At 45.9% G+C, this 17,626-nt stretch overlaps 1 protein-coding gene across 1 annotated transcript in view; it reads right to left on the reverse strand.

Annotated features, from left to right (window-relative positions):
- The window catches only part of DDRGK1 (DDRGK domain containing 1), a 38,958-nt gene extending 29,834 nt beyond the window's left edge, over positions 1-9,124 (reverse strand). Inside the window, exons 1-2 of the mRNA XM_065634666.1 lie at positions 8,976-9,124; positions 2,676-2,828 (exon numbers count right to left, since the gene is read on the reverse strand). Coding sequence (XP_065490738.1) covers positions 2,676-2,828; positions 8,976-9,063 — 241 coding nt within the window. The 5' untranslated portion in view covers positions 9,064-9,124. The remainder of the gene's footprint in view (positions 1-2,675; positions 2,829-8,975) is intronic.
- Between the last annotated feature and the right edge of the window lie 8,502 nt (positions 9,125-17,626).

The following is a 17,626-nucleotide window of genomic DNA, read 5'->3' on the forward strand; positions in this document are numbered from 1 at the left end:
CAAGTAAATAAGATTAAGATTTCAACCACAGAAGGGACAACTAAAAGTTTTCAAGGTTCTGATCCTTGTGCCACAATTTGTTTTTGTTCCTTCCCCATTACTTTGCAAGAGATTTGAGTATTGGCATAACACAAAAACCAAGCTTAGGCAGCAGAAACCGTGGGCTACTATTTTACCCTTGAAGCTTGCTTTGTCATTCTGGAATTGAAATCTGATTGTTAGATGGAAAACGGAAAACCCTCATGCAAACCACAACTCCAAAGCCTGCAAGTGTTGCTTTGAGACCTTTCCTAGAGTCAGCAGAACTGGCTCCTGATGGGCAGAATACTTTGGTGATAACAGCAATTCCTACCTGACTGTGCTTCTGTGTTTGTAACGGTAACTCAGATACAGCCAGGGAATCCTTCCCAACTTCAGGGCTAGAAATCTTGCAGCAACAGATTGGTGTCACATGCCTCCACCGACCTGTGGCACAAGTCAGAGTGACACAGAGCAGGATCGAGTAGCTTTCCCAAAGCTAAACACAGGCCCAGAGTGGAAATTCCACACACAGAACAGAAACTTTCAAGTAAAACATTTCAGCAAATTTAACAATATTTTAACGATGAAAAAAAAAAATAATCCACTTCAGTTGCAGATGTTCAGAAGCCTTCTGAAGCAACAAGAACATTTACAAGTCAAGACTGAAGAAACCAGACTGGCTTGTTTTCAGTGTTGCTGTCTACGTTGCCAAATCACTTTGTTCTTCAGCCCCAGATGCCCCAACTGGTCCTGCATTGCCTGGGACTGTGCATCACACTCCAGGCATTTTGGGCTCTCCTTCCATGCGAGCCACCTAATTTTTATAACACAAAACTCCACTGTGGGGATAACTTGCTATTTCAACAGGTTCAAATGGAGGCAGTAATTAGACAAAACTGGTCTACATTGTAACGACAAAGAGAAAATGCACGTGTCCTCCACGTAAAGGAGACAAATTCAAGGGTGATTGCAGACCTATGCTATATGTCCAGGGAGTGGGCTTCAAAATATGTAACACATCCTTTTTTAAGGGGGAAAAAAACCCTCTTAGAAAAGCTCAGGGCCCGGCTAAAGGCTTTGCAACACAGACACAGCCAGTCCATGGCAAAGGTGGGGGTCTAATTCCAAGTATTATTAATAATAATATGGCCACTGGTCATTCCACACCTCAACACTGCTCAAGTCTACGCTCAGTCTCCAAAGGCTCCGGCGTTACTGCTGTGCAGTGGTGCTCAGGCACTTGGAAAGACCATCCCAGAATAAGAATAAAAAGCCACAGAGAAGCACAAAACAGAAGCAAAGAGCAAAAAGTTGGTTTAATTTGAAAAAGAAATTTAAAAAGGTAAATAAAACAGGGATGTCATTTCAAAGAAAACTTAATGCAAGAGCCTCAGCTCTTGCGTCTGATGTACTGTAAGCTGCAAAAGAATTATTTATAAAGCTCAACACCACAGATTCTTTTATTGCTAAAGTGATAAAGAGACAGAAGTTGTTTGTTTTGACAGCTTCACTGTTGTCCTTCAGCATTCAAACTTTTCCTGTCTGGAGTTTAAGGCAAAAGATTTTCAGATTCCATTTTCTTTACAGGATGTTATCACATGAAAAAGAAATAACCAAGTTGAAAAGTTCAGGCCTGTCAGTTTTTCATTTGTGAAACCGTTGAATGCAATTAGCTCAAACAGCACGTTTACCGGCCAACGTGAGTGCAAGATGGTTTCTACAAACTCCAAGAGGAGAAAAGCTGAAGAAAATGAAACTAGGTCCTCATTAAGGCATCACACAGACATGTTCCCACTGTTTCTCACCTTCTGCAGACCAAAAGGACACCCTGATCTCCACTGCAAACTCAAGTAAAGCAAAGCCCACTTTTATCAATACTTAAGCAGAAACCTTAACACTTAACCCACAATTTGAAAGTAGAAGGAATCCAGTTAGGTGAATCATGGTGATGTGGCCTCTTTGGTTAAAGAGAATAATGTGTGAAGTTTCACCAGAAAAGGGAGTGAGGCTTACAGGGTGTAGAAAGATGTTATTTATCACCATATTCTTGTCTACAAGCACAGCACAGAAATGTAGCTACTAACGGTAGATCCAACACAGAACTTGTCAACAACCTGTGTGCAGTAAGACAAAATGCTGCAGTTTGTGGTGATCCCCAGCAAATCAGCTTGATTCTGATCACCACCTGGATGGCTTCTCAGAAAGAAAACTCCAGATTTTCCAGAGATTACATCAGGGAATTAACGCTTCCCAACAATTTGCAAGAAACCAATACTTTACTACAGCTTGTTATTGTACTGCGAGATGCAGATTCCGGTTACCCATATTCAACCTGCATGGTGAAGCAGGAAATGCTAAAGGCAGTTTCTAAGAAGCAAGTCAAGAATATGTTGTGATGCACTGTTGGCAAAACAAACTACCACAATTCACCACAGAAGCAGGTACACACTTCAGTTAAAGCTAAACAGTGTCTAGAGATAAGTGATGAAGTATGGAAAGAAGGTGGGCAGCAAGAAAGATGACAGTCAAGTTGTAAACCGGTCAGCAACACTGAAAACTTTTCTTCAGGAGCCAACTGCACCCCTTCGCCAATCTTTACGTCTGGTTTTAAGGTCCGTTTCAATGTTTGCAAGATGAACTGAACCAAAAGTTACCTTCCACCCAGTCTTCTGCCTGCTGCGCTCTCCTCTGGGCCATCATCCGGGTTCCCATGTTCCTCCGGCGCCTCGGCATCCCATCTCCCCGCTCCTCATGGGGCCGAGGCCTGGCCGCTGCCACTGCCACATTTTGCTGGTGTTCCTCATCAGCTGGAAAAAAGAAATAGAAGTGATGAGAGATTTGCCATCTCTGCTTGCTGCAGTTATCTTTTTGCTAGTCAACTTTTTTGTGCATGGTAGGAGATATGTGCCAAGTTGCTTTGCCATGATTAAGTGGAATCATGCACTGGAACCTTCTTATTTCTGCACAGTGCTCTGTGCAATGGAAATTTTATCCTGACAGCAGTCTCTTTTGCAATAGTGTAGAGATAATTGTAAATAAAAAGATACAGCTGGGTGCTGGTAATGTTATTTGATCTCACAGAGCCCACACAAAAATGCCCAAAAAATCACCATACCACAAAACAAACAAAGACACCACTCTCCAAGTGCCAAAAAATATTCTTATTTAATCTAAACTGATAATCTGTTTTTCCCTTCTGCCAGGAAACCATTCCCTTCATCTGGTGGGACTAGCAGTCTAATAATTTCTGAGTTACCAAAAGGCAAGAACCCAGAGGTGCTTGGTTTTTTTTCCTTCTGAAGGATTCTCATTTTTATTTTGTGCTTGTGTAACTCAAAAGTAGGTTCATCTGAATCCAGACCTCAGAGCATACATGTTTCAGAATGGAATGTGTAAATCATCATACTCAAAACAAACCCTGAACAGCAAATAAGGATTACAAATTACAGCTATAACTTCATTCTACCACGCTGATTTAAACTGCAGGTTTCCCAACAAACACATGGAGGGGAAGACAGAACACCAAAGGTCACTGCAGCTCTCACTACCATCCTCTCTGTATCTGCTGCATTTACTTATTAAGATCTGACAAATGAGGAATATCATAACAGAGGAGCAGCTGGGAGACAGCATGCGGGGAAGTGACCGGTGGGCTCATTTCAGAAGTTCTCCGCAGAAAACCCTCCCCCAGGTTTTTCTTTGAGACCTCCATGATCCTGTTGCCATCAATTACCATAGTCATGCCAAAACAATCAGATAATGGTAAAATATCACCATCCTTGATAACCGCTTTGCATATTCTGTTGATAAATGTAACCGATATTTCTATATGTTGTTACTTGCTCATTCCTGCAAAGTATTACCTACTATGTTTTAATTCAGGTAAATATTCAAATGGTCTCACAGAAAGCTGCAAAACTACTCAAACCCAGGACACATTTTTTGTGCCTTGCTGGACTATATGGTGTCCCAGCAGGAGCACAAAATGCTCTCTGCACTCTGCCAAGTCTCCAGAATGCTCTGACCCAAACAACGTCTTCCTAAAAAAACCTCCTATTAGCATATCTGTGATCAGAAAATAAGATTCATTACGAATACATCTACAGGACGATCAAAGGTGTGCTCACAGCTCATCTCAGCATATCTCAACTAGCTTCAAAGCAGCTAATGTTGGCACTGATAACAATACAGCTCCAGCAGCACTGAGCTCACCAGAAGCTGCAAGACAGAGTAATCTGGGGAAGTGTTTGGCCAACAAAGCCACCATGAGTTCAGAATTGCTGCAACAACCCTGTCAGCAGTCCTCCCGCAAACCCCAGCGCTAACACGCACCATGACATTTTGAGCTGAGTCACTGCACTATCACACTGCTGTGACCCACTTCTTCTCATCCACCCCTTTTAACTGTAGACCAAACCAGAGCTATAATAAATTACATGGTGTAGACTCCAGGGATCCAAACACTGTGCTTCAAGGCTTGCCCAGTCTTATTTATATCCCCATGTGCTGGGTAGTGGGGAAGCCAAACCTCAAATCACGGGGTCAGTTTTGGGCCCCTCACGCCAAGAAACACCTTGAGGTGCTGGAGCAAGTTGAGAGAAGGGAACGGAGCTGGGGAAGGGGCTGGAGCACAGGTGTGATGGGAGCGGCCGAGGAACCTGGGCGGTTCAGCCTGGAGAACAGGAGCTGAGGGGAGACCTTTTATCTCTGAACTGCCTGAAAGGAGCTTGGAGCCAGGGGATTTCGGCTCTGCTCCCAAAGAACAAGCGCCAGGACCAGAGGAAACGGCCTCAAGTTGCGCCAGGGGAGGTTGAGGTTGGATCTTGGGAACAATTTCTTCACAGAAAGGGCTATTGGGCATTGGAACAGGCTGCACAGGGCAGTGGTGGAGTCACCATCCCTGGAGGGGTTGAAGAGATGTGGAGATGAGGTTCTCAGGGACATGGGTTAGTGGTGGACTTGGCAGCGCCAGGTTTGCAGTTAGACACAATGACCTAAAGGTCTTTTGCAGCCTAAGCGATTATATGATAATGCTTATTTTGAATGCTGTAAAACATGCACTACACTGCAAAGGCAGAGCAGCAGATCACTTATTGGGACACTACTAAATGCCAGAAATAGTCTGCAAAAACACTTTCTATACTAATGCAATATTCCTCCTTGACACTGCAGTTCAAACCTCAGCACCCTTCCATGCGAAAACTTCAGCGTGTCTATCTCAGCAGCTTCCAAAGGTGGCCGGGCAGGCGGATCAGCTGTGCAGCTCTAGCGCTCATTCATTCTGGGACTTGTTTTTGGTTCTCGTTGTCCTGTGTAGCAGAGACTGTTTTGCATTTTGTGAAAGAGGAATCTATTTATAAGCCACGTATTCATTTCAAACCGAGGTGCTTAACCCCACAGAGACAAACATGTGAACTAAGCTGTCCTGTTCTCTCTAATTCTCTACAGGAGATAATGTAATTCCTCAAAGCTGACTAGTGTTGACAGGGCTCAGAAAGTAGTAAAAATCTCACCAAACCTGACCCATATCATGGTCAAACAAACAAGGCAGTTGTTGGACAAAACTTGTCAGATCTCCAAAACATCAGACAAACAACAGAAGACACCTATAGACTATGGATTATCATTTAGTAGGAAAAGAGATGCTTTAGTACAGCTTTTTTCTTCCTTCCTCCCCTACAGCTTCTGTTCGCAAGGTATTCAGCTGGATAGCCATCTGAAAATCATCCATGTTAGTCCTCGCATTTCTTTCATCCTTCGTGAGGAGGAGGAGGAGGAGAAAAGGTTCATTTACTCTGCCCATAACACTTACACCTGGTCAATGATTAGTCTACCTGGCTCAAGATGCATCATTTATTCCAGCATCTAGAAATTTAGCCACGCTTTCTCCCCTCTGATCTGGAAGCATCATAGCTTGATCAGAACTGCACATGGAGGGGTGTGACTGGTGGTTTCACAGAATATAGAGGATATACTTAAAAACCCTCTTGCTCTTCTTCTTGGAATTGGATTGACTGTCAGATTTGAGGTCAAGAACGATTTTCTGTGGGGTCTAGCTCTGTGTTTTTTTCACCTCCTGCTGCAGTACAGGGTGTGGTTTGGCCACTGCACTTATCTGAATACATCTCTTCATTTTCCTGTAGAGATCTAAGACAAAAGTGGCACCTAAGGCTAGCCAGTTCAAGCAGAGATTAGTCACACAATGTCTTCTGGCAGGCCAGAAGAAATTAATTAGATAAAGCCCTCAAATTAACAGGAAATACAAACAAAAAATTAAACAGATGTCTGGATAACGGACAGGGGTTTAGGTCGTATTCTAAGTTGTGCGTTCTTCAGTTTCCAACTCAGCCTTTCAAAAACCAGTCAATCCGTCTCTCCTGGGGCCAGCAGCTCTGCCTCTGCTTTTTCAGAAACATCAGCACAGCGCAGAAGCAGCAACGGGGATTATTTCATCTGACTTGTCAGCCAGTGCACAGCAGCAACTGTGAGATTCTGGTTGTACCATCTCCTTCCCAAAGAGAAACAGAGCAGAGCTCTGAGAGAAGAGCTCTTTCCTAAACTGGATGTGGAGCACAGCTGTTATACAAAATCTTCCAGGGCCCAGACTTCTTAGGATCTAATTTTACATCCCCCAGGTTGAAATCTGCTCCTTTGCAACTTTTCACTTGCTCAGAGCAAAGACATTTTTTCCTCAAGAAGCCTATCACAGCACATTAGCTTCAGTTATATCAGATAACCAAGTCCATCAGGGTAACACCCGAGCTGGCAAGTTTTGAGGCAGTCCAACCAGACACAGCTACTGGTTTGTGAGCACAGATGCGGAGAGAGCTCCACCTACCATGCTCTCACATGGTGGTGGTGCTTCCCACCACATTGGCAGCATCCAGCAGCTTCTACCTTCACGCTGACCTAACCTGTGAAATTCAAGGAGAAAGGGATTCAAAACGCAACAGGCAGAAAGGCGCTGGGCTTCCCTGAGGAGCTGCTTTTGCCTAGTACAGCTTATCACATCAGGGCTTGTTCACAAATAGATATGCCAACCATCTATAAAAGTCAATAACGTTATGTTTTTCTCAGCAGAACAAGTCCAGGCATGATCTTGCTGGAAACACTGCGCTGCTCTAAATGACCTTTCAAAGGAAATCCAAAGTTACAGGATTTACCTCTTGTGATCCTTCGTCAGCTAAAGCGGGCAAGTCTTGAACATTTTTAAATTCCCCAGAAGAGAGCATAAAGAGAAGCTGCTGCCCAAATCCCCAGACATTAAAAAAAAAGGTGAGAGCGACCAACCAGTTCTATAGGTCAGAGACCCTGGTTTCAAATCCTTTCCATGACACAACAAGATTTCCTTGCAGAATTGTAGCAGCTTCCATTTTCCACAAAAGAAAAAGAAAGCAAATTCCCATCTAACACTGAATTTCAACAATAATACACCACAGCCCAAATGGTTTCGAATAATAATTTCTGCTGTATAAGGACAACAAAGTCATTCCCAAAATCTGAAATGCTGTAAAGGAGTTTATAATGACAGAAATCGGTATATTAAGATAGGAATTATCTTAAAATCATGATAAGAAAAAGCAGGACTAATGTGGAAGTGTCAAAAAGATTCCACTGAAAAGGATGTTTCAAAGTAATTTAATTATCCTGAATGTAAACTAAATTAAATCAAGCTGCTCAAAAACAGTATTAAAGCCTTTTGAGAACTCAGACCATTTAAAACATATGTTCAGGCTTCAAGTTAGTTAGAATTCTGTACACTTAAAAATAAAAGAAAAAGAAATCCTCCCAAGCCCCATAGCCCCTTTTTTACCTATGTCATGATACAAGTCAAGCTCAGGAAATTATGTATTTCCAGCAGTCTCCTTTCTCTAGGACATGCATCACTCACTTTTACCAAAAGCTTGGCTGTAACTAACTAGAAATCTGACAAAATGTCATCAGTTTCCAAGCTGTTAAGAAAGGAAGATTTAGACCGAGTCTATGCGTGACAAAAACATGCTGGAAAACTTGATTATTATCAGCAAAAATTGCTTTTAACACAAAGCCTTTACCAGTACACACTTGTGAACTGGCAGGACTGTGTTTAGACTACAGAGTTTTGTTCTGTCTTAAAAAAAAAGTCAAAGCTACCTTCCCCCTCATATACAAACAAACAAAACAATAGAAACCAAGCCCCGAAACCTGAAACTGCTGTTGTTTTACTGACAAAGGCTTCAGTGACTGTCCTGGATCACATCTGAATGTGAGACGACCTCCCCTGGAAAACACAAGCAGGCTGAGAAGTTCACAGCCACATCCGACTTTTTCCCCTAACATTCAACTTGCACCCACACAAGGTCAATTCCGTAATGGTTTGACGCTTCCACAGCCACTGGTCAGCAATAAAACGGAGAGAGGCTCAAAGACTCAAGTGCTGGATCATCCACTCGCTCCCAGAAGGGAGCTGTGCAACACCCCACCTCAACCTGGCCCTGTTAACAATCTCTTCCAGCACCAGGCGAGGTGGAAATGGAGCAAAAGTCGGAGATTTCTGGGAAACGAGGATAAAACAGGCCTCATGTGTGACAGGAGCATTAACCAGGGAGGCCCAGGGGTCCCGTCAGCCCGGCTGGGCTCCGCGGGGGGTTTCACTCCCCGTTGGCAGGAGAAGCCTCAGGGACACGTTCCCTCCGCTCGCCCAGACACCAACCCCCCGGGCTGCCCCCCGCCCTGGGGCCGCCTCAGGCCGGGAACCGGGCCCAGGCCCCGGCCGGCTGCTGGAGGCCTCCCCGCCGCCCGGCGGGAAGGGCAGCACGCCAGGGATCCCCGGGGAACCAGCGGGACCCCCCGCCACGGCGGGTCCCCCTCAGGGGAAGGCCTGAGGCGGTGCCCCCCCACACCCCGTTTCCATGGAGACGCCTCCTCAGGCCCCCGCGTGAACGGGGAGCAGCCCCGGCCGGGCCGCGACCCACCTGCCCTCGCCTGGCCGCGGAGGCGGGTGGCGAAGAAGAGGAGAACGGCGAGAATGGCGGCGGCAACGGCGAGCAGCACGGCGTCCATCGCCCGCCGGCCCCGGCCCCGGTCCGCCCGCACCGGCCGGCACCCTCCTCCCCGCCGCAAGGCCCCCGAGCGCGGGCTGCCCTCCTCCTGCCTGCAGCGCGGCGGCGCGGCCGGGCCGGCGCGGCACTGGGCAGCCCGCGCGGGGAGGGGGCCTGGCGGCGGGGCGAGGCTGTGAGGGAGCGCGGGAGCGGGTCCGGCCGGTGCTGCTGCCCGAGGGGAGAAATTAAAAACTCCGAGGGAAAACCGGCCCCTCACAGGGCCTGGCCGTCGGGCGCGGCGGCTGGGGGTGGCCGGTGAGGTGTTTTCCTCAGCGGCACCGCGGGGTGGCCTACGCGTGGCCTGCAGGCCCACGAAGCACGGGACACACATGGAGCTCCTGGAGAGGGGCCAGAGGAGCCCCAGCAATGATCCGAGGCTGGAACAGCTCTGCTGGGAGGACAGGCTGAGAGAGTTGGGGGGTTCAGCTGGAGAAGAGAAGCTCCGGGGAGACCTTAGTGTGGCCTTTCTGGACTTAAAAGGGGCTGATAAGAAAGATGGGGACAGACTTTTCAGCAGGGCCTGTTGTGATAGGACAAGGGGTGATGGTTTCAAACTAAAGGAGGGAGATTCAGGCTGGACATGAGGAAGAAATAGTTGGCCCTGAGGGTGGTGAGAGCCTGGCCCAGGTTGGCCAGAGAGGTGGTGGCTGAACCATCCCTGGAGACATCCCAGGCCAGGCTGGACGGGGCTCTGAGCAACCTGAGCTGGTGCAGATGTCCCTGCTCATGGCAGGGGGGGCACTGGGGGAGTTGGGAAGGTCCCTTCCAACCCAAACTGTTCTATGATATCCAAACCCATGAACCTGCACTTTGGTTCCTGCACTGGGTCCAGCTGCCCTAAGCACACCAGCTGGCAGGGTGTCCCTTTTAACGATGCTTTAGTTACACCTGTGAGTAATTTATACTCCACCATTAACTTAGGAGTGTGTAAGTGTGGAATCAAGCTGAAGCATGGTCAAGTTGGAGCTACTTCGTTCAGTAGCACATGATAGAATCATGTTGATTGGAAGAGACCCTCAGGATCATCGAGTCCAACCATAACCTAACTGAACTCTAGCACTAACCCATGTCCCTAAGAACCTCATCTAAATGCCTTTTAAACCGCTCCAGGGATGGTGGCTCCACCACTGCCCTGGGCAGCCTGTTCCAATGCCCAATAGCCCTTTAGAGAAGAAATTCTTCCCCAGATCCAACCTCAACCTCCCCTGGCGCAACTTGAGGCCGTTTCCTCTGGTCCTGGCGCTTGTTCCTGGGGAGCAGAGCCCGACCTCCCCTGGCTCCAAGCTCCTTTCAGGCAGGTCAGAGATCAGAAGGTCTCCCCTCAGCTCCTGTTCTCCAGGCTGAACCCCCAGCTCCCTCAGCCGCTCTCATCACACTTGTGCTCCAGACCCCTCCCCAGCTCTGTCACCTCCTCTGCACTCTCTACACCACCTCAATGTCCTTATCGTGAGGGGCCCAAAACTGAGCACAGGATTCAAGGTGGGGTCTCCCCAGTGCTGGGTACAGTGGCGCAATCACTTGTCTAGTCCTGCTGACCACACTGTTCCTGACACAAGCCAGGTTGCTGGTGGCCTTTTTGGCCACCTGGGCACACGCTGGCTCATGTTAGCCGCTGTCACCAACACCCCCGGGTCCTTTTCCCACAGGCACTTTGCAACCGCTCTTCCCTGAGCCTGTAGTGTTCATGGGGTTTTTGTGACCCAAGAGCAGGACCCGGCACTTGGCCTTGTTGAACCTCATAGAATTGTCCCCATCCTAACAATCCAGCCAGTCCAGATCTCTCTGGACCTCCGCCCTCTAGCTAGCTGGAGAAATGATGTCCTGACATGGCCTGAGCGTGAGAAAATTTGTCCCTTAAAATCAGAGACACTGCCCCTGAACTTGCTATCCCTTGTAATAAGCTGGCTTAGTTTGGTATAAATGTAGGAAATTAAGCTTCCCAGAGGAAGCTGATTTGTTTAAAAATCAGGTTTGCATTGGTCTATTGGCCCGTGAGAGGTTGCTGGGCTTCAGCTGTAGATTGGTAATTGATTTAAGCTGATCTTGTGCTGGTATCCAGCCAAATGGAGTATCTGCTGCCTGTTGCTTCCCTTTAGCTGGCAGCAATGCTCCATTACCACACAATGGGAGCTAAATTTTGTTTCTTTTTTTTTTGCTAGATTTGATTTTTAGCCAGACCAGAGCATGTACCAGCACAAAAAAGGTGCTGCAGGAACTTGCAGCTGAGGGTAGAGAACAAACTTCTCCCCACCCTTTTGATGGTCACACACTATTAGATCTGAAACCATTTGTCAGGTTTAGTCCTGGTCCTTGTGTGAGTGAAGTAAAGGTATTTTAGTTTTTACTTGTTTTGACTTGCTTTGCGGTTGTAGCGTTCTGACTGATCTAGCCCTTTCTTGCTTTGGGGATCCCTTTTAAAGCATTGTTTGCTGTTAGGGATATTTTTTCAGAAATGTTTTGATAAATTGAAAATGGAAATGAGAGACCCTTGGACATACAGTTGCAATCAAAAGAAAGGTTTTTAGCTAATTAGTCATTACTGTGGACTGCACAGCTGCCTGTGCTCATACCACCGTGAGCTTGAGATAAATTTGGATCTGTCTGCTACAGAAAAAACAGCTTCTGCCAAGAAATTTGTGAAGTCTAAACAGTGTGGAAACAGTGACACAGTGAGAAGTTCTCAGAAAGGATGCAAACTACAGGCTGGATGTTTTATTACGAAGTTTTAATAATAATCTTTCGAATCTCTTTGTGGAAATTGATGATAATGCCCCTTTGTCCATATTCTGCTCAAACTGTATTGTCTATAGTCTGGTTCTGTCCTACCAGGTTAGTCTAATACTTGTCGTGTGGTCAGAAATGATGTGTCCTCTGGTGACTTTTGAGGCACAAGGGAAATTGCACCTGTACACAATTAGATAAATGACAAACCGAAGCTTTCCAGGTGGTTATCGTTAGGGTACGCTTCAGACAATGGTTATTTTGTCTCATGTAATGGTCAGGATTGCTTGTAAAAATAAAAACTGAATGAAAAATGTCTGGGTTTTTCTTCCGTGGCTTTGCCTGCGAATTTGAAAAATTGTCACTCATAGCAGAAAAAAAAAAGTCTGTAGAATATTTCAGGTTTTTTCTTAAAATTCATTCTGATTAGAGAACATATGAAACTTTCCAATAAATATTATGGACTCCTAAGTTAGACATTAAAATATTCTTCTACGGTCCTGTGTCAAGTCCTTTAACGCTGGTGGGGAAATGGGCACAGACCTGTGTGGTAGCAATAGTCTCAGTTTTGCTCAGTAGCCGGTTCCTGGTGCCACACATGAGCAAATACTAAGCAAAGCTTGAAAGATGCATCCAGAAATAAGTATTATTCCAGAAATTTTACCTTTTTTTTTTTTTTACTTTGCTTAATTTGTGCTACAGCTGATGCGGAAGGAGTTGGTGGCTCCCAGATCCTGTTTTGTCATCGTCCAGCTGATGACCTTGTCCTGCAGCCAGCACTTAGTTGTGCGATACATATTTTATTTGCTTGCACGGTCCATACGGCCTTAATTAAAGAGTTAATGATGCAATGTGATCTGCTCCCCTCTGGGCTGCAGAGGCAACAGATGAGGGTTTTCCTGTAGGTGTCACCATTATGCTGTGGAGAAATGGGGTGTAAAGTACAGATGAACCATCAAATGCTTGGTTCAGTTCAGTTACAACACTGGGGGCTTCTTCAGCAACATTTTACATCCCTTGGTCTATATTTCTGTTATATTTTTTCCTAGTTTACCCCTGGAAAAATCCCTCCATTTTCTTTCATAACCACGCAGATTTCAGAGGATTTTGAGGCTGACTTTCTACCAAGACACTAGGAAAACGTGTGTGATGAGCAGTGGGTGTTAATTAAGTGACCGCTGTTGGAGGGTGACTCATCCCGCTCAGTCTTGCAAATATTGCACTATGGTGGGATTATAGTAATCCAGAATTTGCAAATGTATGCATTTTTTCTCAGCAAGCCTGAGGGCAGCGCCTGATCCTGACACAGGCGGTTTGGGGAGAAAATATGTGGCTTTTCAAATGATTCTTTATTGTGACAAAAGGTCAAATAATAGCACATTCTCCCCTCGAATGCCTCGTTGTCTGCAGGAATTATATACGTTTGCGTGAGTGATCGTCACTTCTTTATAACAACAACGAGAATTAATCCAGCTGGCAGTGCCATCTCAGAGTTTTGCATTCGGTAAGCGATGGTGGCATCATGGATTGATGTCCGGTAACGAGACTCTAAGTAGAGGCAAATTCAGCTTCGTCTCTGCTAATAAACTTAAGTGCGTCCAGGAACTAAATGTATCCTGGGACCTGTGGCCAATTGGCACAAATTTCCCTCTTCCGCGCTCGTAAACTGTCTCACCTTCCAGAAGAAGGTGGTTGGATGCAAAGTGGGAGTTGTTCCTGGACTGTTCTGTGCATCCAACCGCGCCTGGGAATTATCTAGGAAAATGCAAATCAGCACTTAAATTTATCCTGGGGAACTTTCTTAACGATTCTCTCACTTGGATGATTATTGGGTGTGCCTGAATTTATGGTGTGGATGTAACCTTTGTGCAATAGAATATATTTACAGGGAGGAATAATGCAAGCACTGCCTGTCTGCTCCCTCCCACTTGGGTATGGACCGCTGGGATTCTTCCAAATTCTCGTTTATAAATGTGTTAATGAACGGAAACGTTTCTGGATCCACTCGTTTGTGCCAGTGGGTACAAAAGGTCTTCAGCACCTTCCAGGAAGCGCTTGGTGAATTACAGGATCTGACTCGAAGGTGTCTGAATCAGTGTGCCAGAATTAATATATTTATATATTATTATATTTTTATATGTTATGTATATTTATTTTATTTGCAAGGCAATAAACTGAAATGCGGGGCAAACTATACCCAGGACTTGGGTGCATTGTGGTAGCTCAGCACCTCCCCAAATCCTCTAAAGAAGCTTGTGAGACCGGTCATGGTCTCACCCTGATGCTTTGTTCTCACTGCTCTACTTGGTTTGCTCATTTTAAGAAAAATAACGTGGCTTATTGTTGCTTGAGACGATGACCTTTAAATTCACCTTAAACAGAGAAATTCAAATGAAGCCGATCAAAACAGAGTCTTAGTTCTTGAAAACAAAACTGCAAAATTAAGACGTGTATGAAAACAAACTGAAAACAAAGCAGAGGTAAATTAGGTTCTGCTCACGTGGGTTTTTTGGTCCAGAGCTGCTGAAATTTTTGAGCAAAGGAGTCAATTTGTCAGGACTCTGTGTGCAGAGCAGAACTGCAGCCCTGGATTTCTGTCTCCTGGGTGCTCCCAGGTTGCTGCTGAATGTCCCTGCTCATGGCGGGGCTTGGACTAGATGAGCTTTGGAGGTCCCTTCCAACCCAAACTATTATATGATTTTATGATTCTATGAATCTGAGCAAAGCTTTATGGTCCTGCTTTATTTAAGCTGTGAGAACACTGACAGAGCTTTGTTTGAGGTTATATGAGAAAGACCCTGCTAGGTGGGATTCCATGGTTTTCTCACCCTTATTTTCCTCTTCTCTCTGCAGCTCAGTCATCCCTTGGTTCTCACCAATTATCTTCCTCCTTTAGAGCCCAGGACACACCAGAAGGTTCTCTAGATTTGAAGATTTGAACCCATTTTGAAGTTTGTCCCATTCTGTTGTGTTCTGTGGCAGCTCATTTCTGGTCTCGTTCAGCCCCAGCTTCTCCTGGGGCAGGTGATACAGGGAGTGAGGCTTGGTGATCAGATAAAATCCTCTTTCACCTAAAAAGCTGGAGGAAGATTTGAAACAAATATTGCCACTAAAAATAGAAATCTAAAAGAAATCTGAGGATTTCACCAAGCAGGTCTTCAAAAATATTTGGAGATGGAGACTGCTGTGCTAATGGGGGATTATAGAAAAAAATAGTGGTGAAATGAAATCTCTAAGACTGAAATTCAGATATTTGCCTCTTGCATGGCCGCAGAGGTGGGGATTTACATTTTTGGAATGACTCAGCCCTGAGCGGTGGAGCCCAGCGACGGGACAGGGGTTTAAGCTGCAAGAGCAGCGTGAGTGAGAAGTGATGCTCAAAAATTTCCTGGTGTGCACTGAACCAAAACCTTTCAAAGGCTCTTCGGTGAACAGAGAAGCCATGCAGGGTGTCTGGATTTGGATGTCCCCGATTTCAAGCAGGGACTGTCCCTGGATAATGCCCTGACCAGGACCGTGTGACTGTGACTGCATCCGTGTGTAGGGATGTCTTTCCAATAGCTCATCTATATTGTTATCTTCTTTTTTTTTTTTTTTTGGCTATAAATTATACCAAATGGCTCTTACCCAACATTTCTTGGGAATGGACATGTTCCCAGAAATGACCTGTTCTTCTAGACCTGCTTTTTCTGCTGGAAATCATCCTTAACTAATTCCACATAGCTCATCTGAGCTTAGTCCCAGCACCGGACAAGTTACTTTTCTGTGCCTGGCATTTCATAGCTGAAAACCAGAGATAAAAATATTTGCCTTCTGCACAAAGTCAGTCCTGGGGAGGGCATAAATTACATAAATGTTGTTAATGGTCAGTAGTTGCTATCGTTCTGGTTATCTTTTTCATACAGTGCTGCTCCGACTGCAGAGCTCTCTCCCTGCTCTGCCTTGTTATTTGTCTCAAGCCTTAATGAGCTTCATGTATCTTTTCAAAATGTAAATTGTAACCAATTTAAAAGTCATTAGTTAAGAACTCTGTCACAGCAGCTCCTGTTTAATTTCACCTGTCTCTTCTCTTGTTTCCATTAAAACCCATTTAATTAAAAAGGCTATCTTGTTCTCGGGGCAGCATCTCCATTTGAAATAAATGTCCTGCAGAGTCCATGACTCGGCTGACAACACGCAAGCAGTGACCAAGACCCGATGATAAGGTTCTCCAGCACAAATTAATGAAGAACTCTGTCCACAGATCCACCAGTGTGAAGGGAAAAGAAAACCAGAGATGTTAAGATGCAACTTCTTTGCTGTACATAGGCAGCTAGAGAAAATAGACGCAGTGCTGTAACCCAGCAATATGTCTCTTGGGTTGTCCCCAGGGACTGGTGGGGATTGCAAATGTAACATGATTGCTGCTTGAGGTCAGGCTTTAGCTGCAGAAATCCATGTTTCCAGCCAAGTTACTTAAGTGCTCTTAGCTGGATGGCAAACTCCACTTAACGGGAATGTTGCTTACCCTTGAACATCTCGGTCGAGTCATAGCCTGCGTTTATTTTCCTGCATGCAACACAGAAGAAAGCATTTTTGCTTTGTCTTGGCTCAAGGCTAAATTTTGGTTGGTGACCAACCGCAGAACTCAAGGGAATGGCAGGAAGATGTGCCAGGGGAGGTTTAGGTTGGACATGAGGAAAAGGTTCTTCACCCGGAGGGTGCTGGACACTGGAACAGGCTCCCCAGGAAGGTGTCACGGCCCCAAGCCTGACAGTGTTCAAGAAGAGACTGGACAACGTCCTCAGACACATGGTGTGACCTGTGGGGTTGTCCTGTGCAGGGACAGGAGTTGGACTCCATGATCCTTGTGGGCCCTTCCAGCTCAGGACATTCTATGGCTCTAAATAGTGGTTCTCCCCGATGCTGTGTCTGATGCTCTCTTCCTCTGAAGGCTTCTTCCTGCCGTTCTCAGCATCCCTCTGTCTGTGCCTTCCTTCCGTGCTCGTGAGCATGTGGTGGAATGGGCCAGGGAACCGACCCTGGCTTCTGACAACCCTTATATCACCAAAAGACATGTCTGCGGAACAACAGCATTAGAAAATACTGGTGTAACCAGAGAACGGACTGTTTATCTGCCTGAGTTAATCTCTGCTTGCTCCCCGCCCTTGAGATGCCAGACTTCTCACTTCTTCATGTGTCTGTCTGTCCTGTCTTGAATATGAGCGGCTTGGCCAGATGAGGTCTTGCCCTGCCTGTAGTACCATATAAATGTCCCAGTGAACATGGTCAGGAGTCTGGAGCACATAAGAGTTGAGGCTGACGGAGCTGGCTTGGTGTAGCCTGGAGAGGGAAGGCTGGGTGAGATATAATTGCTCTTTTCAGCTACGTAATTAAGAATATAGAGAAGAGAGAGCCTGACTCCTCACAGAGGTGTGCGATGAAAGGATAGAAGGCAACAGGCATAAGCTGTAGCAAGAGAAATTCCAATGAGATATAAGGAGAAATGTTTTCACTGTGTGGATGGTGAAATGCTGGAGCACAAGCCCAGAGAGGTGGGGGCATCACCTTCCTTGGAGATATTCAACACTAAGCTGGACAAAGTACCTTCCAGCTGAAATTTGTATGTAATTCTGCAAATGACCATGGAATAAACCAGAAGGAATTGCATGTACTCTCAAGAAGAGCCTGGTTTGAATTCAGCATGCGCCGTCTCCTTATCAGGCTTTGAAATAACACTCCTCCATTCCAGCAGCTCCTTGCTGACGGCTGGCCAAGAGCTCAGCACGCTGCACCAGCAACGTGGAGTATTTGCTTTTCTTCTC

Source organism: Caloenas nicobarica, chromosome 4 (assembly GCF_036013445.1).
Source record: "Caloenas nicobarica isolate bCalNic1 chromosome 4, bCalNic1.hap1, whole genome shotgun sequence".
NCBI lineage: Eukaryota > Metazoa > Chordata > Aves > Columbiformes > Columbidae > Caloenas > Caloenas nicobarica.